General features: G+C 43.7%; 1 protein-coding gene across 1 annotated transcript in view; it reads left to right on the top strand.

Moving 5' to 3' along the window:
* Positions 1–20294, top strand: part of LOC138742954 (tyrosine-protein kinase ITK/TSK-like) — a 43263-nt gene that overhangs the window by 2907 nt on the left and 20062 nt on the right. The window contains exons 2-5 of the mRNA XM_069897827.1: positions 11813–11917; positions 16673–16754; positions 16980–17108; positions 18013–18050. Of these exons, the coding sequence (XP_069753928.1) occupies positions 11813–11917; positions 16673–16754; positions 16980–17108; positions 18013–18050 (354 nt within the window). The remainder of the gene's footprint in view (positions 1–11812; positions 11918–16672; positions 16755–16979; positions 17109–18012; positions 18051–20294) is intronic.

Below are 20294 nucleotides of genomic sequence, written 5' to 3'. Positions count from 1 at the left end.
AATGCACATTGAAGTAAGGCTTATTTGAAACTCTGCCAGTGAGAAGAGAAAAGAAAGCTAGGTGAAAGGCAGATCAGAATGGGGGTAAAGGGGAGTAGGGTGTGCTGCGTGACAGGCAGCGTTTCTGTGGAACAATTTGCCCAGGAGACGGGGAGATTGAGGTGCCTGAGCCAGGGGTTAGGATTCTTTCCACAACTGAGTCCTCATCGAAGGCTCAGTAGTGGAGAGGGCCAAGAACTTCAAATTCCTGGGTGTCAACATCTCCAAGGATCTGTCCTGGAGCCTCCATGTTGATGCAATCACAAAGAAGGCTCGCCAGTGGATATATCTTGTGAATTGTCTGAGGAAATTTGGTATGTCACCGAAGACTCTCATAAACTTCTACAGGTGAACTGTGGAGAACATTATGGCTGGTTGCATCACTGCAACTCTCAGGTCAACAATAAACTCCAGAGGGTTGTTAACTCGGCCTGTGACACCACGGGCACCAGACTTCACTCCATCGAGGACATCTCTACATGAGGTGGTGTCTTTAAAAAGTTAGTCTCTATTCTCAAAGATCCCCCACCCAGGCCATGCCCTCTTCACTCTGCTACTATCGGGGAAAAGATACAGGAGCCTTAAAGACGAGCACAAGGACAGCTTCTACCCCGCTGCCATCAGATTCCAGAATAATCAATGAACCACAGACACTGCCTTATTTTGACTTTTCGTGCACTGTTATTTTTATTTATTGTTGCAAGGTGGTTTATATGAAAGTTTGCTCTGGGTCGCTGCTGCAAAACAATGAATTTTGTGACTTGTTCATGCAATAAATTCTGATTCAGAATTGAGGGACGTGGAGATTGGACAGACAATCATAATGAAGACACAGGAAGCTGCAGATGCTGGGATCTGAAGTAAAAATCCCAAACTGAAGGAACTCAGCAGGTCTGTGGAGGCAGAGGTCAATGCCTTCGGTTACGAGCCTCCATCAGGACTGAGATATTGGTTGGAAGAGCAGGCTAGAGGGGACAAATGGCCGTCTGCTTGTCCTGATCTTCCTGGAAGATCTGAGGAACTTTGTTAGAGCAGGAGATGTTCTGCTTTTAGCACAGCCTGCTTTTTTTTTTAATTTTTTATTTTTCACACCATAAATCACATTAGCCATGATGTACACTTTTTCTTTTTCACACATATACAGTGACTTTTTTCTCCCCCCCCCTCCCTCCTCCCAAGCCACCCCCCCACCCCCCCCTCTCATCCATTTTAGGTATACAATCTAGGTTGCATTAAGCCAGTCAGACAATGTTGTCATTCAACAAAAATACACCAGAAATTCTACCGAGTCCATTCTTTTCTTCTCCTTCCATCAACTTAGGTAATGTTTGTTCCTGGTAGGTTTTCGCTATTGTATTTAATGTAAGGCTCCCATACTTGTTCGAATATTTCAATATTATTTCTTAAACTATGTTATTTTTTCTAATGGAATACATTTATTCATTTCTATATACCATTGTTGTATTTTCAAATTATCTTCCAATTTCCAGGTTGACATAATACATTTTTTTGCTACAGCTAGGGCTATCTTAACAAATCTTTTTTGTGCATCTTCCAAGTCAATTCCAAATTCTTTATTTTTTATGTTACTTAGGGGAAAGATCTCTGGATTCTTTGGTATATTGTTTTCTGTTATTTTATTTAATATCTGATTGAGATCATCCCAAAATTTTTCTACTCTCTCACATGTCCAGATTGCATGAATTGTTGTTCCCCTTTCTTTTTTACATCGAAAACATCTATCAGATACTGTTGGGTCCCATTTATTTAACTTTTGCGGTGTAATGTATAGTCTGTGTAACCAATTATATTGTATCATACGCAGCCTCGTATTTATTGTATTCCTCATCGTTCCAGAACATAATTTCTCCCATGTTTCCTTTTTTATCTTTATATTTAAATCTTGTTCCCATTTTTGTTTAGTTTTACCATTTGTTTCCTCATTCTCCTTTTCTTGCAGTTTAATATACATATTTGTTATAAATCTTTTGATTAACATTGTATCTGTAATCACATATTCAAGATTACTTCCCTCTGGTAAACTCAAATTGCTTCCTAATTTATCTTTCAAGTAGGATCTCAGTTGGTAATATGCCAGCGCTGTATCTCCAGTTATATTGTACTTATCTCTCATTTGTTCAAAGGATAAGAATCTACTTCCTGAAAAACAATTTTCTATTCTTTTAATCCCTTTTTTTTCCCATTCTCTAAAGGAAAGGTTGTCTATTGTAAAAGGGAGTAGCTTATTTTGCGTCAATATTAGTTTTGGTAATTGATAATTTGTTTTATTTCTTTCTACATGAATCTTCTTCCATATATTGAGGAGATGGTGTAATACTGGAGAAGTTCTATGTTGTACCAATTTTTCGTCCCATTTATATAATATGTGTTCAGGTATCTTTTCCCCTATTTTATCTAAATCTAATCTCGTCCAGTCTGGTTTTTCCCTTGTTTGATAAAAATCTGATAGGTACCTTAATTGTGCGGCTCTATAATAATTTTTGAAGTTTGGCAATTGTAAGCCTCCTTGTTTATACCATTCTGTTAATTTATCTAGTGCTATCCTCGGTTTCCCCCCTCTCCATAAAAATTTCCTTATTATTTTCTTTAACTCTTTGAAGAATTTTTCTGTCAGTTGTATTGGCAATGCCTGAAATAAGTATAGTATCCTTGGAAAAATGTTCATTTTAATACAGTTTATCCTTCCTATCAGTGTTAGTGGTAGCTCTTTCCAATGCTCTAAATCGTCCTGTAATTTTTTCATTAGTGGATTGTAATTGAGTTTATATAATTGGCCTAGATTTTTGTTTATTTGTACACCTAGGTATCTTATTGCCTGCATTTGCCATCTGAATGGGGATTCCTTCTTAAATTTTGAGAAATCTGCGTTATTCATAGGCATTGCTTCACTTTTATTTACGTTTATCTTGTATCCCGACACTTCTCCATATTCCTTCAATTTCTTACATAGTTCTTTTATTGATAGTTCTGGTTCTGTTAAGTACACTATCACATCATCCGCAAATAGACTGATTTTATATTCCCTGTCTTTTATTTTTATTCCTTTTATATTATTATCTATTCTTATCGATTCTGCTAGTGGTTCTATAGCTAGCGCAAACAATAATGGTGATAGTGGGCATCCCTGCCGCGTTGACCTGCTTAAGTTAAATTGCTTTGATACATGTCCATTTACTGTCACTTTCGCTAACGGTCCCTTATATAATGCTTTAATCCAATTAATATACTTCTCCGGTAAACTGAATTTTTGCAATACTTTGAACAAATAATTCCATTCTACTCTGTCGAAGGCCTTCTCTGCGTCTAAAGCAACTGCTACTGCAGGTGCTTTATTTCCTTCTACTGCATGAATTAAGTTAATAAATTTACAAATATTGTCTGTTGTGCGTCTTTTTTTGATAAATCCAGTTTGGTCTAAATTTACCATTACCATTTTGGGTACCTGTTCTGCTAATCTGTTTGCTAATAGTTTAGCTATTATCTTATAATCTGTGTTTAGCAAAGATATTGGTCTATATGACGCTGGTGAGAGTGGATCTTTCCCTTGTTTTAGTATCACTGTAATTATTGCTGCAAGATCGTGTTATATGGCGAGCTCTCCACTGGCCACCGTGACAGAGGTGCACCAAAGAAAAGGTACAAGGACTGCCTAAAGAAATCTCTTGGTGCCTGCCACATTGACCACCGCCAGTGGGCTGATATCGCCTCAAACCGTGCTTCTTGGCGCCTCACAGTTTGGCGGGCAGCAACCTCCTTTGAAGAAGACCGCAGAGCCTACCTCACTGACAAAAGGCAAAGGAGGAAAAACCCAACACCCAACCCCAACCAACCAATTTTCCCCTGCAACCGCTGCAATCGTGTCTGCCTGTCCCGCATCGGACTTGTCAGCCACAAACGAGCCTGCAGCTGACGTGGACTTTTTACCCCCTCCATAAATCTTCGTCCGCGAAGCCAAGCCAAAGAAGACATGAATCTGGTAAGTTTTGTGTCTCATCAATCTGGTTGATTACATCCAAGAGGGGCGGTATTAATAGGTCTTTAAATGCTTTGTAGAATTCTATTGGGAGTCCATCCTCTCCTGGTGTCTTATTATTTGGTAATTTTTTTATTATCTCTTGTATTTCTACTGTTCCAAATGGTTCTGTTAATTTATTTTGTTCCTCTATTTGTAGTTTTGGTAGTTCAATTTTAGTCAAAAATTAATCTATTTTCCCTTCTTTCCCTTCGTTTTCAGTTCGGTATAATTGTTCATAGAATTTTCTGAAGTTTTCCTTAATTTCTTTTGGATTATATGTAATTTGTTTGTCTTTTTTCCTTGTTGCCAATACCATTTTCTTAGTTTGCTCTGTCTTAAGCTGCCATGCTAAGATTTTGTGTGTTTTTTCACCTAGTTCATAATATTTCTGTTTTGTCTTCATTATATTCTTCTCCACCTTATATGTTTGTAATGTTTCATATTTTATTTTTTTATCCGCCAATTCTCTTCTTTTGGTTGTATCTTCCTTTATTGCTAATTTTTTTTCTATGTTTACTATTTCCCTTTCCAACTGCTCTGTTTCCTGATTATAGTCCTTCTTCATCTTGGTTGCATAACTTATTATTTGCCCTCTAATGAATGCTTTCATTGCGTCGCATCGTATAAACTTATCTTCCACTGATTCCGTATTTACTTCAAAATACATTTTTAATTGTTTTTCAATAAATTCTCTAAAGTCCTGTCTTTTAAGTAGCATGGGGTTTAATCTCCATCTATACATTCTTGGAGGGATGTCCTCTAGCTTTACTGTCAATATTAAGGGTGAATGGTCCGATAGCATTCTCGCTTTATATTCTGTTTTTCTTACTCTATCCTGCATACTAGCTGATAACAAAAATAGGTCTATTCTTGAGTATGTTTTATGTCTAGTCGAGTAGTATGAGTATTCCTTTTCTTTTGGGTTTTGTTTCCTCCATATGTCCACAAGTTTCATTTCTTGCATTGATTTAATTATAAATTTGGTTACTTTGTTCTTCCTGTTAATTTTTTTCCCCGTTTTATCCATATTTGGATCCAAATTCAGATTGAAATCCCCTCCTATTAGTATGTTCCCTTGCGTATTAGCTACCTTCAAAAAGATATCTTGCATAAACTTTTGATCTTCTTCGTTAGGTGAATATATATTAAGTAGATTCCAAAGCTCCGAATATATCTGACATTTTATCATAACATATCTCCCTGCTGGATCTATTATTTCCTCTTCTATTTTAAATGGCACATTTTTGCTAATTAATATAGCCACTCCTCTTGCTTTTGAATTATACGATGCTGCTGTTACATGCCCTACCCAATCTCTCTTTAATTTCTTGTGCTCCAATTCAGTTGTGTGTTTCTTGGACAAATGCTATATCAATTTTTTCCTTTTTCAGTAAATTTAGTAGTTTCTTCCTTTTAATTTGTTTATGTATTCCATTAATATTTAAAGTCATATTGTTCAGCGTAGCCATTTTATATTTTGTTTATCTTCTCTTTCCGTTTTTCCATCATTACCTTTCCTCCTTTTCCATTTCTGTTTTCTTATTTTCAACTCTTTACAAGACAACATTCCTACAACATCCAACATTTTCCTTATTCTCCTATTTCTATCTTCTTTATCCCCAATCTCCCCTTCCCCTCCTGAGTTGTCCTTTATCCCTTGTCGGACAACCGCATCTCCCCTCTCCATTTGGATTTGCGAATCCACTCGCAAGCGTCAACTGATTTTGCAGTGACCGCTCTTTTCCCCCACCCAGCCCCCCCCAGAAAAGATTTCACTTTTCATATGTCACAAAGGTCACTCTTTTAATTCCCTCCTTATTCTCTCTATTCCATTACCTTCCCTTATTAATTCTTGTCTATACTATCTATGTTTTCCTCTAATTACAGATACTTTCACGTATGCCCATTGTCTCTATTCACTCTTATACCTCTTTACCCGCATACATACCAATCTTGGTCATTTTTACCCTCATTACCCGTCTTCATCCCTCAGTCTATTTTTGTCTTTACCCACATACATATCAATCGTGATCATTTTTACTCTCATTACCCGTGTTCATCCCTCAGTCTATTTTTGTAATTGTTCTGCAAATTTTCGTGCTTCTTCTGGATCCGAGAACAGTCTGTTTTGTTGTCCTGGAATAAATATTTTCAATACCGCAGGATGCTTCAGTATAAATTTATACCCTTTCTTCCATAAAATCGCCTTTGCTGTATTGAACTCTTTTCTCTTCTTTAGGAGTTCAAAACTTATATCTGGATAAATGAAGATTTTTTGCCCTTTATACTCCAGTGGTTTGTTGCCCTCTCTTACTTTTTCCATTGTCTTCTCCAGTACCTTTTCTCTTGTAGTAAATCTTAGGAATTTTACTACAATAGATCTTGGTTTTTGTTGTGGTTGTGGTTTAGAGGCCAATGCTCTATGTGCCCTTTCTATTTCCATTTCTTGCTGTAGTTCTGGACATCCTAGGGTCTTAGGGATCCACTCTTTTATAAACTCCCTCATATTCTTGCCTTCTTCATCTTCCTTAAGGCCCACTATCTTTATGTTATTTCTTCTGTCATAATTTTCCATTATATCTATTTTTTGAGCTAGTAGTTCTTGTGTCTCTTTAGTTTTTTTATTAGATTCCTCCAATTTCTTTTTTAAGTCTTCTACCTCCATTTCTGCTGCTACTGCCCGTTCTTCCATCTTGTCCATTTTTTTCCCCATTTCTGTTAAGGTCATATCTATTTTATTCACTTTCTCTTCTGTGTTGTTTATTCTTCTTCTTAAATCATTGAATTCCTGTGTTTGCCATTCTTTAAATGACTCCATGTATCCTCTAACAAGAGCAAGTATATCCTTTACCTTGCCTTTCCCTTCATCTATTTCACTGTATTCTTCCTCTGGGTTGGCCATCTGTTGTTTCTTTGTTGCCCTTTCCTTCTCTTCTTTCTTGTTTCTATTGTCTTCTGTGGTCTCTTCTTGCTGCAGGTGTTCTGCAGCTGTCGTTGCCGGCTGTGGAGATCGACTCCCAGCTGGTCCCCCCTCCCGTCGGTGTGTTTTTTTTCATGCGCGGTTGCGCACTTTTACTCGGCTCTGTGAGCCATTGTTGTAGTTCTTTTTCTACCGACCTGAGGTAGCGGGCTCCTCTCTCCACAGCGGGCCTCTTCGGACAGGTAAGGCCTTCACCTTTTTCCTCCGTTGTCTTCTCTTCCTCTCTTCTTACCGATGATTTTGATTTTTTTCTTTTGTCTCCATCTTCTTTCCACCTTTATACTCACTTTTCTTTAACTTTTATTTGTGCCTTTGTATTTTCTCTTGTTTTTCCCGACTTTTCTGGAGAGTGCTGGAGTTCTCCGTCCGGCCACTACTCCATCACGTGACTCCTCCCAGCTCAGCTGCTTCTTGAAGGAGGGCTGGGAGGAGATTCGGGAGAAGGGACCATCAGGTGGTGGCCATATCCTCTTGTGTCTGGTGCCTTTATTCAAAAGGGGCTGTGGTTCCCTGGCTCCATGTTCACCTTGGCTTCATTAACCCTCTCAGCCAATCACACAACCCCCAGTTTGTGGGAATGAGAATCCTTGTTGCAGACCCAGTGAACCAGAGACTCCACACTCACTGACCAGCAAATGCAGATTCAGTGAACAGGCCGAGATGAAAGAGCAGTGATGGCGGAATGGGAATGGCCAGGTTGTCGGTTCAGGCATGTCTTATCGAGGGGTGTGTACAGCACGTGGGGGTGATGGGACTGTGGTCACGGAGTGTCTGTGACAGGACTGTGGTCACGGGGGCATCAGTGACAGGACTGTGGTCACGGGGGCATCAGTGACAGGACTGTGGTCACGGGGGCATCAGTGACAGGACTGTGGTCATGGGGGGTGTCAGTGACAGGACCGTGGTTACGGGGAGTGTCTGTGACAGGACTGTGTTCATGGAGGGAAGAGATAGGCATAATATGGCCCAGAAACAGGCTGCCCCCAATGACGACAGAGGAGCTGCTTCCCTGGTAGGCCCTCAACTGCTATCCCACCCATTTAGTAAAGCAGGAAAATTTTCAGATACTGTTCCCATCCAAGTATCTGATCAATGGTGTCATTGCCCTCAGCCCCTCCGCTGATACACACACTCACCCCTCTCTGTGTCGAAGCCTTGGTCAGCTTGGTCCTGATATTCTGTGGTAGGGTGAAGGGTGATGTTGCCATAACACATAATCCAAGGGTTGGGAGATCATACCCCATGGTGTAAAATCTTACTGCAGAAAACATGGCCACCACAGCACAATCCAGGCTATTCAGCCCATGATGTTTTGCTGACATTTTTCAACCTACTCCACAACTATCTAAACCTTCTCTACCCCACACCCATAACCCTCTATTTTTTCTTGAATCCTTAGGCCTGTTGGTTTTTTAAATGTCTCTTTTGTTCCAGCCTCCACCACCATCCCTAGCAAGGCATTCCAGGCTCCCACAACCCAATGGGTAAAAAAAAATGTAACCCTGATGTTTCCCCTAAACTTCCCTCCCCTCACCTGTACCGATGTCCTCTGGAGAAGGAGGTCACGAAGCAGATGATGCCCAGGCAGGTCATGAAACAGTGTGTCGTGTGTAATCCCACCTTCTCCCATTGTATCTGTAACGTACCTCGTCCTCACCCAGTTCTGTTACCCTGTGATGGGGTGTCCAACCCTCTTTTTCACCTTTTGGAAGTAAATAAATACTGTTCCTTTATTATCCATCCTTCAAAAGTTACAGGTACTCGATTAGTGGGAACCCCCTCAGTACTGCCCCACCCACAGTGGGACCCCCCTCAGTACTGACCCCCCTGCCACAGTGGGACTCCCCCCTCAGTACTGACCCCCCACAGTGGGAACCTCCCTCAGTACTGACGCCCCCCCCACAGTGGGAACCTCCCTCAGTACTGACGCCCCCCCCACAGTGGGACCCCCCTCAGTACTGCCCCTCCCACAGTGGGACCCCCCCCTCAGTTCTGCCCGTCCCACAGTGCGGTTCCTCTGCTGTAGAGTGACATGTTGACCTGTTGTGCGGGGTGAAGGTGCTGAGCTCCTTGTCGCTGCCTCCACCTGTCGTTCTGTGCAAGAAATGATGACACGTAAAGTTTTCACCTCCAGCTTGGTACCAGGCCCTTCCTTCTAAAGCTAATATATTATGCTTAAACAGGGGTGACTACCATAGGATGAGGGAGGAATTGGGCAGAGTGGACTGGGAGCACAGGCTAATTGATGAAACAGTTGAGGAACAGTAGAAGATTTTCAAAGAAATATTTTGTAATGCTCAACAAAAATATATTCCGGTCAGGAAAAAGGGCAGCAAGGGAGGGAAAAATCAACCGTGGTTAACGAAGGAAATAAAGGAGAACATAAAATTGAAGGCGCAGGTGTACAAAGCTGCAAAGAGGATTGGGAAAACTTTAAGAGACAACAAGGGGTTACAAAAGCGGGTAATAAGAAATGGGAAAAAGGATTATGAAAGTAAATTGGCACAAAATATAAAAACAGAAAGCAAAAAAATTTATAAATATATAAAATGAAAGAGGGTGGCTAGAGTTAACATAGGACCCTTGGAGGATGAGAAAGGAAAACTGGTAGCAAAAAATGAGGAAATGGCCGAGGCATTGAACAAATATTTTGTGTCAGTCTTCACGGTGGAAGACACGTCCAGCACGCCCAAGTGCGGAGTTAAGGATGCAAATGTTGGGGAGGGCCTTGATAAAATAGTTGTTACAAAGGAAGTAGTGATGGAGAAACTAATGGGACTAAAGCCAGACAAATCACCTGGTCCTGATGATGTGCATCCAAGGGTTCTGAAGGAAATGGCAGAAGTTATAGTTGATGCATTGGTGGTCATAGACCAAAATTCCTTGGACTCTGGGCAGGTCCCGGCAGACTGGAAGACAGCAAATGTCACGCCACTTTTTAAGAAGGGATGTAGGCAGAAGACTGGAAATTATCGGCCAATTAGCTTGACGTCTGTGATTGCAAAAATGCTTGAAGCCTTCATTAAAGATGAAATAGTGAAACTTTTGGGACGTAAGGGTTCAATCAGGCAGACGCAGCATGGTTTTAGAAAGGGAAGATCTTGTTTGACAAACTTGTTAGGATTCTTTGAGGATATAATGGGTGCGTTGGATAGAGGGGAACAGGTTGATGTTGTCTATTTGGATTTCCAGAAAGCGTTTGATAAGGTGCCGCACAAGAGACTTCTCAGTAAGTTACAGGAAAGTGGAGTCCGGGGAAGTCTATTGAAAATTGGTTGTCTGACAGGAGGCAGAGAGTTGGGATAAATGGGAGTTTTTCAGGTTGGCAGAGAGTGGTAAGTGGGGTGCCGCAGGGTCGGTGTTAGGCCCACAACTGTTCATCATTTACATTGATGACTTGGAGGAGGGGACAAAATGTGATGGAGCCAAGTTTGCGGATGACACCAAATTGAGTGGAAGAGCAAATTGTAATGAGGATGTGGAGAGTCTGCAGAGGGATATAGTTAAGCTGGATGAGTGGGCAAAGGTCTGGCAGATGGAGTACAATGTTAGTAAGTGTGAGGTTATCCACTTTAGCAAGAAAAATAAAAGAGCTGAATATTATTTAAAGGGTGAAAAACTACAGCATGCTGTTGTGCAGAGGGACTTGGGAGGGCTTGTGCATGAATCGCAAAAAGTTAGGTTGTAGGTGCAGCAGGTTATTAAGAAGGCAAATGGAATGTTGGCCTTCATCGCTAGAGGAATTGAATTCAGGAGTAGGGAGGTAATGCTGCAACTGTATAAGGTACTGGTGAGACCGCACCTGGAGTACTGTGTCCAGTTCTGGTCTCCATATTTGAGGAAGGATATACTGGCTTTGGAGACGGTCCAGAGGAGGTTTACTAGGTTGATCCCTGGGATGAAGGGGTTGACTTATGATGAAAGATTAAATCATCTAGGATTGTATTTGCTCAAGTTCAGAAGAATGAGAGGAGATCTTATAGAAACATATAGGATTATGAAGGGTATGGATAGGATAGATGTAGGAAGGTTTTTTGAGCTGGCCGGGGAAACTAAAATGAGAGGACACAGTCTCAAGATTCGGGGGAGTAGATTTAGGACAGAGATAAGGAAAAATAGTTTTTCCCAGAGAGTAGTGAATGTTTGGAATTCTCTAACCAGGGAAGTGGTTGAGGCTGCCTCATTAAACATATTTAAAATTCGGTTAGATAAATTTTTACATGATAGAGGAATTAGGGGATATGGGGAGAAGGCAGGTAGGTGGAGTTAGGTCCTAAATTAGATCAGCCATGATCGTATTGAATGGCGGAGCAGGCTTGATGGGCCATTTTTGGCCTCCTCCTGTTCCTACTTCCTATGTTCCGGCCCACGAGCCCTATGCTGCCAAATCACATCCAATTAACCTGCACCCCCCCCCCCCAGTACGTTTTGAAGGGTGGGAGGATACCGGAACCCCCGGGGTAAATCCACACAGACACGGGGAGGACATACAAGCTCCTTACAGACAGCGTGGGATTCGAACCCCAGTCCCTGGCACCATAACAGCATTGCACTGACTGCTCTTCTAACTGTCCCACCTTATGGCGGAGGCAAAGGTACTGAGAGTGCTCGAGGAAACACTGCTAAAGTTCAAGTTATTGTCATCTGATTGCACAAGTACAACCCAATGGAACAGTGTTCTCCAGTCCTCGGTGCATTGCGTTAACCACTACACTAACCATGCCGGCCCAAGCTTTTGTGCTTCTTGTTTCTTGCAGAAGAAGTATATCATGAAGGGATCCATCGACATCTCCAAAATCAAGTGTGTGGAGATCGTGTTGACCGATATGAGTCTCCCGTGCAGCTACAAGTATCCGTTCCAGGTCTGTGCCGTACACCTGGGGTCTTCCTGGTTGCTGATTGGTCTCCCTGCCCCTGCTTGCCCTGCCCTGGTCCAATGTTCACTGCCCTGGTCCAATGTTCACTGCCCTGGTCCAATGTTCACTGCCCTGGTCCAATGTTCACTGCCCTGGAGTAAAACAGGAAAGTCGGCAGACACTGTGGTTGAAGTAAAAACACAAAATGCTAGAGAAACTCAGCAGGTCAAACAGTGAAACTTTCCATAGCAGAGATACAGATCCAGAACTAATGTTTCGGGCTGGAGCCCTTCAAGGGATGAGCAAAATGCAGGCAGGTGCCTGAATTGGCTGTCCACCCAATCTACTTTGGGGAAGGGCTCCAGCCCGAAATGTTCATTCTGGCTGGAGCCCTTCCCCAAAGTAGATTGGGTGGACAGTATCTCTGCTATGGAAAGTTTCACTGTTTGACCTGCTGAGTTTCTCCAGCATTTTGTGTTTTTACTTCAACCAGTGTCTGCCGACTTTCCTGTTTTACTTTTACCAGGATGCAGCCTGGTTTAGAGAGGATGAGTTCTGGGGAGAGATTGAATAACCTGGGTTGTTTTCCCTTGAGGGCAGGACTCTGAGGGGAGACCTGATAGAGGTATGTAAAATCAAGAGAGGTCCCACACAGGAGATTAGTCGGCAGAATCGGAGAGTACGGTATTGGGGGTAGGGTGCCGACATGGATAGAAAATTGGTTGACAGACAAGAAACAAAGAGGAAGGATCAACAGGTCACTTTTGGGATGGCAGGATGTGACATGTGGGGTCCCACAGGGCTCAGTGCTGGGTTCTCAATTGTTTACCCTATATATTAATGATTTAGATAAGGAGATTATCAATAACATAAGCAAATTTGCAGATAACATGAAACTGGGTGGCAGTGTGAAGTGTGAGGAGGATGTCAGGAAAATGCAGGGGCACTTGGACAGGTTAGGTGAGTGGGCAGATGCATGGAAGATGCAGTTTAATGTGGATAGATGTGAGGTTATCCACTTTGGTGGCAGGAACAAGAAGACATTATTATTTAAATGGAGTGTGGAAGTGCAATGTAATCTAGGTGTACGTCAGTCACTAAAAGCCAGCATGCAGGTTCAACAAGCTGTGAAAAAGGCAAACTGCATGTTGGCCTCATCACAAGGGGAGTTGAGTATCGGAGTGAAGATGTCCTTCTGCAGTTGTACAGGGCCCTGGTGAGACCACACCTGGAGCATTGTGGCCACTTCTGGCCTCCTCAATTGAGGAGGGACATTCTCACTATTGAGGGAGTGCAACATAGATTCACAGGGTTAGTTCCCGGGATGGCGGGAGTGACGTATGCCAAAAGGTTGGGTAAACTGAGTTGTTTATTTTGGAATTTAGAAGGATGAGGGAAGATATGATTGAGGAATACAAGATTATTAAGGGATTGGACATGATAGAAACTGATTACATGTTCCCGATGTTGGGGGAGACGAGGCCATAGTTTAAGAATACAGGGAAGGCCCTTTAGGACAGAGATGAGAATTTTCTTTTTTTACCCAGAGAGTTGTTGGTCTGTGAAATGTTTTGCTGCAGAGGGTGGTAGAGGCGAGTTCTCAAGGTAAGTTCAAGAGGGAATTAGATAAGGTTCTTGTGGACATGGGAATTAAGGGTGTTGGGGAGAAGGCAGGGACAGGGTATTGATAGTGGAAGATCAGCCATGATCTAAATGAATGGCGGTGCTGGCTCGATGGGCCGAATGGCCTACTTCAGCACCGATTGTCTATTGTAGGGTGGATGTTCAAGATCTTTTCCCCAAGGTAGAAGTGTGACACTTGGGGATAGGGGAGTTTAAAGGGAGGGGAGAAATTGGTGCCTGAAACAGGCTGTCAGGGGTAGTGATGGAAGCAGATACAGCAGTAGATGCTTGAATATGGAGCAGGATGGGGGATATGGATAATGTGTAGGCAGTTGATTCCGTTTCATATAGACTCGGGTTTGGTACAGACATCGTGAGCCAAAGAGCATGTCCCTGTGCTGCTTAATACACACAAGTGCTGGAGAAACTCAGCAAGTCCTGCACCATCTATAGGAGGAAAATGCCCTTTTCCCACTGGCACCCTGTCCCAGGAATTAACTGGGAATTTACCGGGGCAGGGTCCAGTAGAAAAGGAACACTGTCTGAACGTCGGCATCAAGTGACTTCATTTGACGCCGGAGATTAACCGCCTCGACCCCTACTCATATCCCCGGCATTTGCTGACGCCGGTGTGCTGATAAAATCAATGAAAAAGGGACAGCAGAAAGTCACCCATTTCCAGGTGAAGGTCAAACACACTGATCCCCGGGGACGAGGGTGTTCAGTGGAGAAGTAATTAGTGTCCTTGTTAAGGGTGGCCAGTGGAAACTGCACAAAGGGCTTCTTTAACTGGGATACATAGTAAAACTCCTGGGATCTGGAATCAAGCAACCAGCAAAAAAAAAGTTTGTATAAAGAGAGGAGTAAAACAGGAAAGTCTGCAGACACCATAATTCAAGTAAAAACATGCAAAGCTGGAGACAGGGTGACCACTGCCCTGGTCAGTGCAGGGGGAAGTCATGGTGACCACTGTATGATGGTGGAACCTGTGTTTGCCAACCAGTCGACAGCATCCTGGAAGGATGGGTGAGGAGAGACCATCTGGAGCACCTCCCTTTGGGGAGGGGGGAGACACCACTGTGGTGAAGGAACATGCCACAGAGGGGCAAACAGAATTTGTGGAACAGGTCCTAGACCCTTCCCCAGAACTGGAGAAGAGAAGAGCGCTGCTGAGTGTTAACGGCTCCTCTCTCCACAGACCCACTGAATGTCTGCAGCATGTCCTTCCTACCTTTTCCAGAGTTTGCATCTTTCTGCTTTTCTCTGCTGGAAAACTCGCTGTTACTTGGACACATGCTGCTGATACAAACCTTTATTGAAGGCTGGATGGAGCTGTTCCACAGGGAAGCAGGCCCTTCACCCCAACATCCGTGCTGATCATGATCCAGCCAATGACAATGGTGTTTGAGTAACTGAGGATTGATGAGGGTTGAGGTTGATGTAGGCACCATTGGGATTGAAAGGGATAGGAGTCAAGCAGCCACATGGATGGATCATGGGTCAGGTGATGGGGACTGGGGGGAATGTTAATAGAACATAGAACACTACAGCACAGTACTGGTTCTTCACCCCTTGATGTTGTGCTGACCCATATATTCCTAAATAAAGTACTAAACCACCCTAACCTGTAACCCTCTATTTTCCATCAACCATGTTCCAGCCTCCACCTCCATCCCTGGCAAGGCATTCCAGACCCGCACAACTCTCTGTATAAAATACTTACCCCTGACATCTCCCCTAAACTTCCCTCCCTTAACTGTACACACGTCCCCTGGTATTTGCTGATCCTGCCCACCTTGTCTATGCCTCTCCTAATCTTATAGACCTCGATCAAGTCTCCTCTCATTACTTGGTCCGTCCAAAAAGTCCCAGCTCTGTTAACCACCTCATGAGACTTATTTCTCAATCCAGGCAACATCCTGGTAAATCTCCTTTGTACCCTCTTCACAGCTTCCACATCCTTCCTGTATTGAGGTGACCTGAACTGAACACAATACTCTAAGTGTGGTCTCACCAGAGATTTGTAGAGTTGCAACATGATCTCTCTACTAATGAACTCAATCCCCCATTAATGAAGCCTAGCATCCCATAGGCCTTCTTAACTATCCTATCAATCTGTGTGGCGACCTTGAGGGGTATATGGATTTGGGCCCCAAGGTCCCTCTGTTTATCCACACTCTTAAGTAAATGACCATTAACCCTGTACTCAGCCACCTTGTTTGTCCTTCCAAAATCCATCACCTCGCCCTTATCCAGATTGAAATCCATCTCCCACTTTTCTGCTCAACTCTGCATCCTGTCCATATCCTCTTGTAACCTACACCAACCTTCAGCTCCATCCACAACTCTTCCAACCTTCGTATCATCCGCAGACACTGACCCATCCTTCTGCTTTTTCATCCAGGTCATTTATAAAAATCACACAAAGAGTAGGGGTCCCAGAACAGATCCCTGCGGCCCCTCCACTAGTCACCGACCTCCAGGCAGCATTCTTTCCTTCTACCACTACTCTCTGCTTTCTATCTGCAATGGAGTTCTTCTGGACTAGAAATATGAAATAGATTTGACATTCTACATGTCAGTGAATTGGACGGGTGTGCTGGACACATTTCCAATTTTCAGACTGGAGGCTGAGTGAGGTGTGCATTGGAGCTGGGAATAGGGGTTGGGAGTGGGTGATATATCGTTACCTCCAGTGGATGTTGTGAGACCAGCCGAGTTCCTCCAGCATTTCTATGTTTTTTCTACAATCACAACTTCTGCTGATTTTTGTGTCTTACTACAGGAGGTTCGGAGAGGGATTGGGGAGAGGGTCTGAAGGGAATGAGGGAGCTGGGAAGAGGGTCTGAGGACTGGGTGAGCTGGGGAGTCTGGGGGACTGTGGGAGCTGGGGAGTCTCTGGCAACAGGAGGTTGGGAGAGGGGCTGATGGAGAGATTTAGTCAGGAAGGGTACAGAGTGAGGCTGATAAGCTGTCGGGTTGTCCCATCACCATTGGAGTGAAGGTCAGACCGATCATTCCAGGGAACTGCTCACAGACATGTTCAGTAGGAGAGGTGGAGCAGAAGGTGTGAGATCACACACGACTGTGACAAAGGTCTGGAGACACATTGCTGACAAATTTCCTTCTGTCTCACAGGTTTTTCACGAAAATTATTACCTGTACATATTTGCCCCCAGTAAAGAGAGTCGACAGAAATGGGTGATGGCCTTGAAGGAAGGTGAGGAGAAGGGATGGGCGATGAGAGTGGGACGTGGGGGAAGGTCATGGGTTGTAACTGGCCGCTCTGCAGTGTGCTGGCCCCAATGTGAGGTGGGAGGAAGGGGATGAGATGAAATGGTGGGAATAGATGTGGGGAGACGGCATGGCACTGCCCTTGGTGAGATGGAACAACGTGGAGCTTGTATGTCTCATCATTCCTCAGTCCCTTTATTTTGCCTTTCAGAATCAAAGCACAACAATATCCTGATGAACAAATACCACCCCAACTTCTGGGCAGAAGGACACTGGCAGTGCTGTGCTCAGATCGACAAGCTGGCCATGGGATGCCAGTTCTATGATCCCAACAGGGACTGTACGAGTCCACTCATCATTACCTGAGCTGGGGGGGAGAGGGGCCAATGTGGGGAGTGGGGATGTTGGGGAGGGGCTGATGGGAGAGGAGTGATGGGGAGAGGGTGGATTGCATTATTAGACCACATGGTTAGTAGTGAGGTTGTCTTTGCCCTCACTGGAGCCACTCAGCAGGTCAGGCAGCATCTGTAGAGAGTGGATCAGAGTTGACACTTGGTCAGATGTGGCAAGAGATTGTGACATGGTGTGGTTCCCAATCTCTTTCCGTGTATGTTCATGTGTGCGTGTGTGTTCATGTGCATGTCTGTGCATGGACACGTGTATGTGTGTTTGTGTGTGTGCTCATGTGTCTGCGTGCGCATATGTGTATTCATATACATGAGTGTGTGCATGTTCATGTCTGTGTTTACGTGTGTGTATTCGTATGCATGCCTGCGTGCATGCATGTGAATTCATGTATGTGAGTGTGTGCACGGTGTGCATGTCTGTATGTTCGCGTGTTTGTGCGTGTGTGTGAGACTGTCCACACTCCCTGTACCTCTATGTCCTCCCATTGTTTCCCGGTTATTTCTGTGCCTTTTCTGCAGACAGATGCATATTGGGTTTGTTTCCCCTGGAGTGGAGGAGACTCTTCATCGAGACTTTCATCTCCCTTCACAGATGCTGCCTGTCCCCACTCAATCCCTCCAGCCTCCCTTTTCACTAAATGTCCCAACACCTTCCTCTTTACTGTTCCGTACATCTCCCATCACAGGGAGTGGGATTATCCTGTTACCTCCTAACGGCTTGTACTGGCCTGTACAATTGCCCCCCACTCTCTGCTCCTCATTCTCTCATGATTGAGATAAGATGCAATGCACTGAATGTTGCAAATGCCTAAAGTTGTCCCTTCCTGCTGTTTGCAGCCAAGAAGCCTCTTCCACCAACTCCAGTGCCAAACCAGGTAAGAAGCAGGAGAACGAGTTGGTGTCCGGCCTGTCGAGCCAGCTCACTATTCGATAAGATCACGGTTGATATGGCCGTGGACTCAGCTCCTCCTACCCGCCTGTTCCCCATGGTCCTTCATTCCTCTATTATGCAAAAGATTGATGTAACTACATGTAATGGGGCAGCCTCCATTGCTCTCTTGGGCAGAGAATTCCACAGATTCACCACCCTCTGGGAGAAACAGTTCCTCCACATCTCAGTCAGTCCTACTCCCCCAAATTGTTCTTTATCAGGGACCTCACCTTTGACCATGGGTGACCCTACCAGGAGCATATGTCCAGAAGACATTGCTCTTGGGATCTCGAACCACACAAGCTACTCCACCATGACAAGGTGACAATTCACAGAGTGATTTTTGGCCCATCTACTTGCAGTAAAGCCCCTCTCAAAAGCGAAGATGGTTCAACCATCCTGAAGAGCAATGCTGACATCAATTTTCGATGGAGGGAGTGCTTTGAAGATCTTCTAAATCATACCATCTAATTATACTGGAACGTGATGAAGAATTTTCCAAAACAGCCTGTCGATGACTTCATAAGAAAAATCCCAACACTTGAAGAAGCCAAGTCAAAACCTTGAAAAACAATGTGGCCACTGGACTCGATGGAATACCAGCTGAAGTCTACAAAACTGGAGGTAACCTGCTTCGTTACCAACTGCATCTCTTCTCAGCAAGGTCTGGAAGAATGAAGATGTCCCAGCAGATGTTAGAGACTCACAATCTTTACCATCTAGAAAGAAAGGTGATTGATCTGAATGTGAAAATGATTGTGGAATTTCCCTGTTAGCATCAACAGGAAAGGTCATCACCACATCATGAATAAGTGGATCAAGCCATTAGCCAAGAAGATCCTTTGGGAGATACAAGGCAGTTTTAGATCATCATATGGAACGGTCAACATGATCCTCATAATGCAACAACTGCAAGAAAAATGTTGTGAACAACTTCAACCTTTGTATATGGCATCCATTGACCTTACCAAAGCCTGTGACCCGGTATCAGGGGAACTCCTATGGGATATCCTCTTCACCTATGAATGTCCTGAAAAGTGCATTCAGATCCTGAGACTCCTCCACGAGTCCTGGTCAGCAGCAGTGAGCCTTTTCAAGTCTAATCTGGAGTAAAACACGGATGTGTGTTTGCCCCAACTCTGTCCACCATCTTTAGTGCATCCACATTATCAAGGATGATCTACCCCCAGAAATCAAAATTGTCTGCAAAACTGATGGGCGTATTTTCAATCTTTCCCATCTCAAGTCCAAAAACAAGACACCCACAAGTTCCCTCTTTGAGTTCCAGTACGCAGATGACAGCAGTGTTGCAGCTCTCTCAGAACACCACCCACAACAGATTCTGACTGGCTTCGAAACTTGGACTTACCATCAATTCTAAGAAGACTCAAATCATTGGCAACTATCACCAACTGAGACAAATTGGATAGAACCATCAATTTAACTTGGCAAAGCAACCCTGGAAAATGTCGACCACTTTCAGTATCTTGGAAGACACCTCTCTTCCAATGTCGACCTCAATGATGAGATCCAACATCATCTTAAATGTTCTGGAACAGCTTTTGGATGTCTCTGAATAAGAGTCTTTTATGATTGTGACATTCAAATGGACACCAAAACGTTAGTGTACAAAGCAGTGGTGATCCCAGCACTTCTGCATGCATCGGAAACCTGGACAATGTACCGATGACATCTGAAGGGACTTGAAAAGTTCCATCAACGCTGTCTTCGAAACATCTTAAATATCAGCTGAGAACATAGAAGAACTAACGTCAGCATGCTAAATGAAGCAAAATCAGGACAAACACTGAAGCCTCCCTCATTATCAACCAACTAAGAAGGAGCGGTCATGTTGTTTAGATGGAAGATGAAAGTCTGCTGAAACGTATCTTCTACTCCCACCTTAAAAGAAGGCAAACATGAAAGAGGTGGACAACAGAAGAGATTCAAAGATGTCTTAAAATCCAACATGAAGAAACGTAACATTTAATGTCAATAATCGGGAAACCAATGCCAAGGACAGGAAACTCTGGATGAGAAGGAGCAGCAACTTTCGAAGCCAACAGATGTTCAGAACGAGAAGAAAAGGGAAGTCAATGGGAAGAGAGGCGGCAACAACCAAAACCCGATCTGATATCTGGAATGACCTGTCCTGGATGCAAAAGATCTTTCAAAGCCAAGATTGGAC

Source organism: Narcine bancroftii, chromosome 9, assembly GCF_036971445.1.
Source record: "Narcine bancroftii isolate sNarBan1 chromosome 9, sNarBan1.hap1, whole genome shotgun sequence".
NCBI classification, from domain to species: Eukaryota; Metazoa; Chordata; class Chondrichthyes; order Torpediniformes; family Narcinidae; genus Narcine; species Narcine bancroftii.
This window is presented reverse-complemented; position numbering and strand designations above follow the sequence as displayed.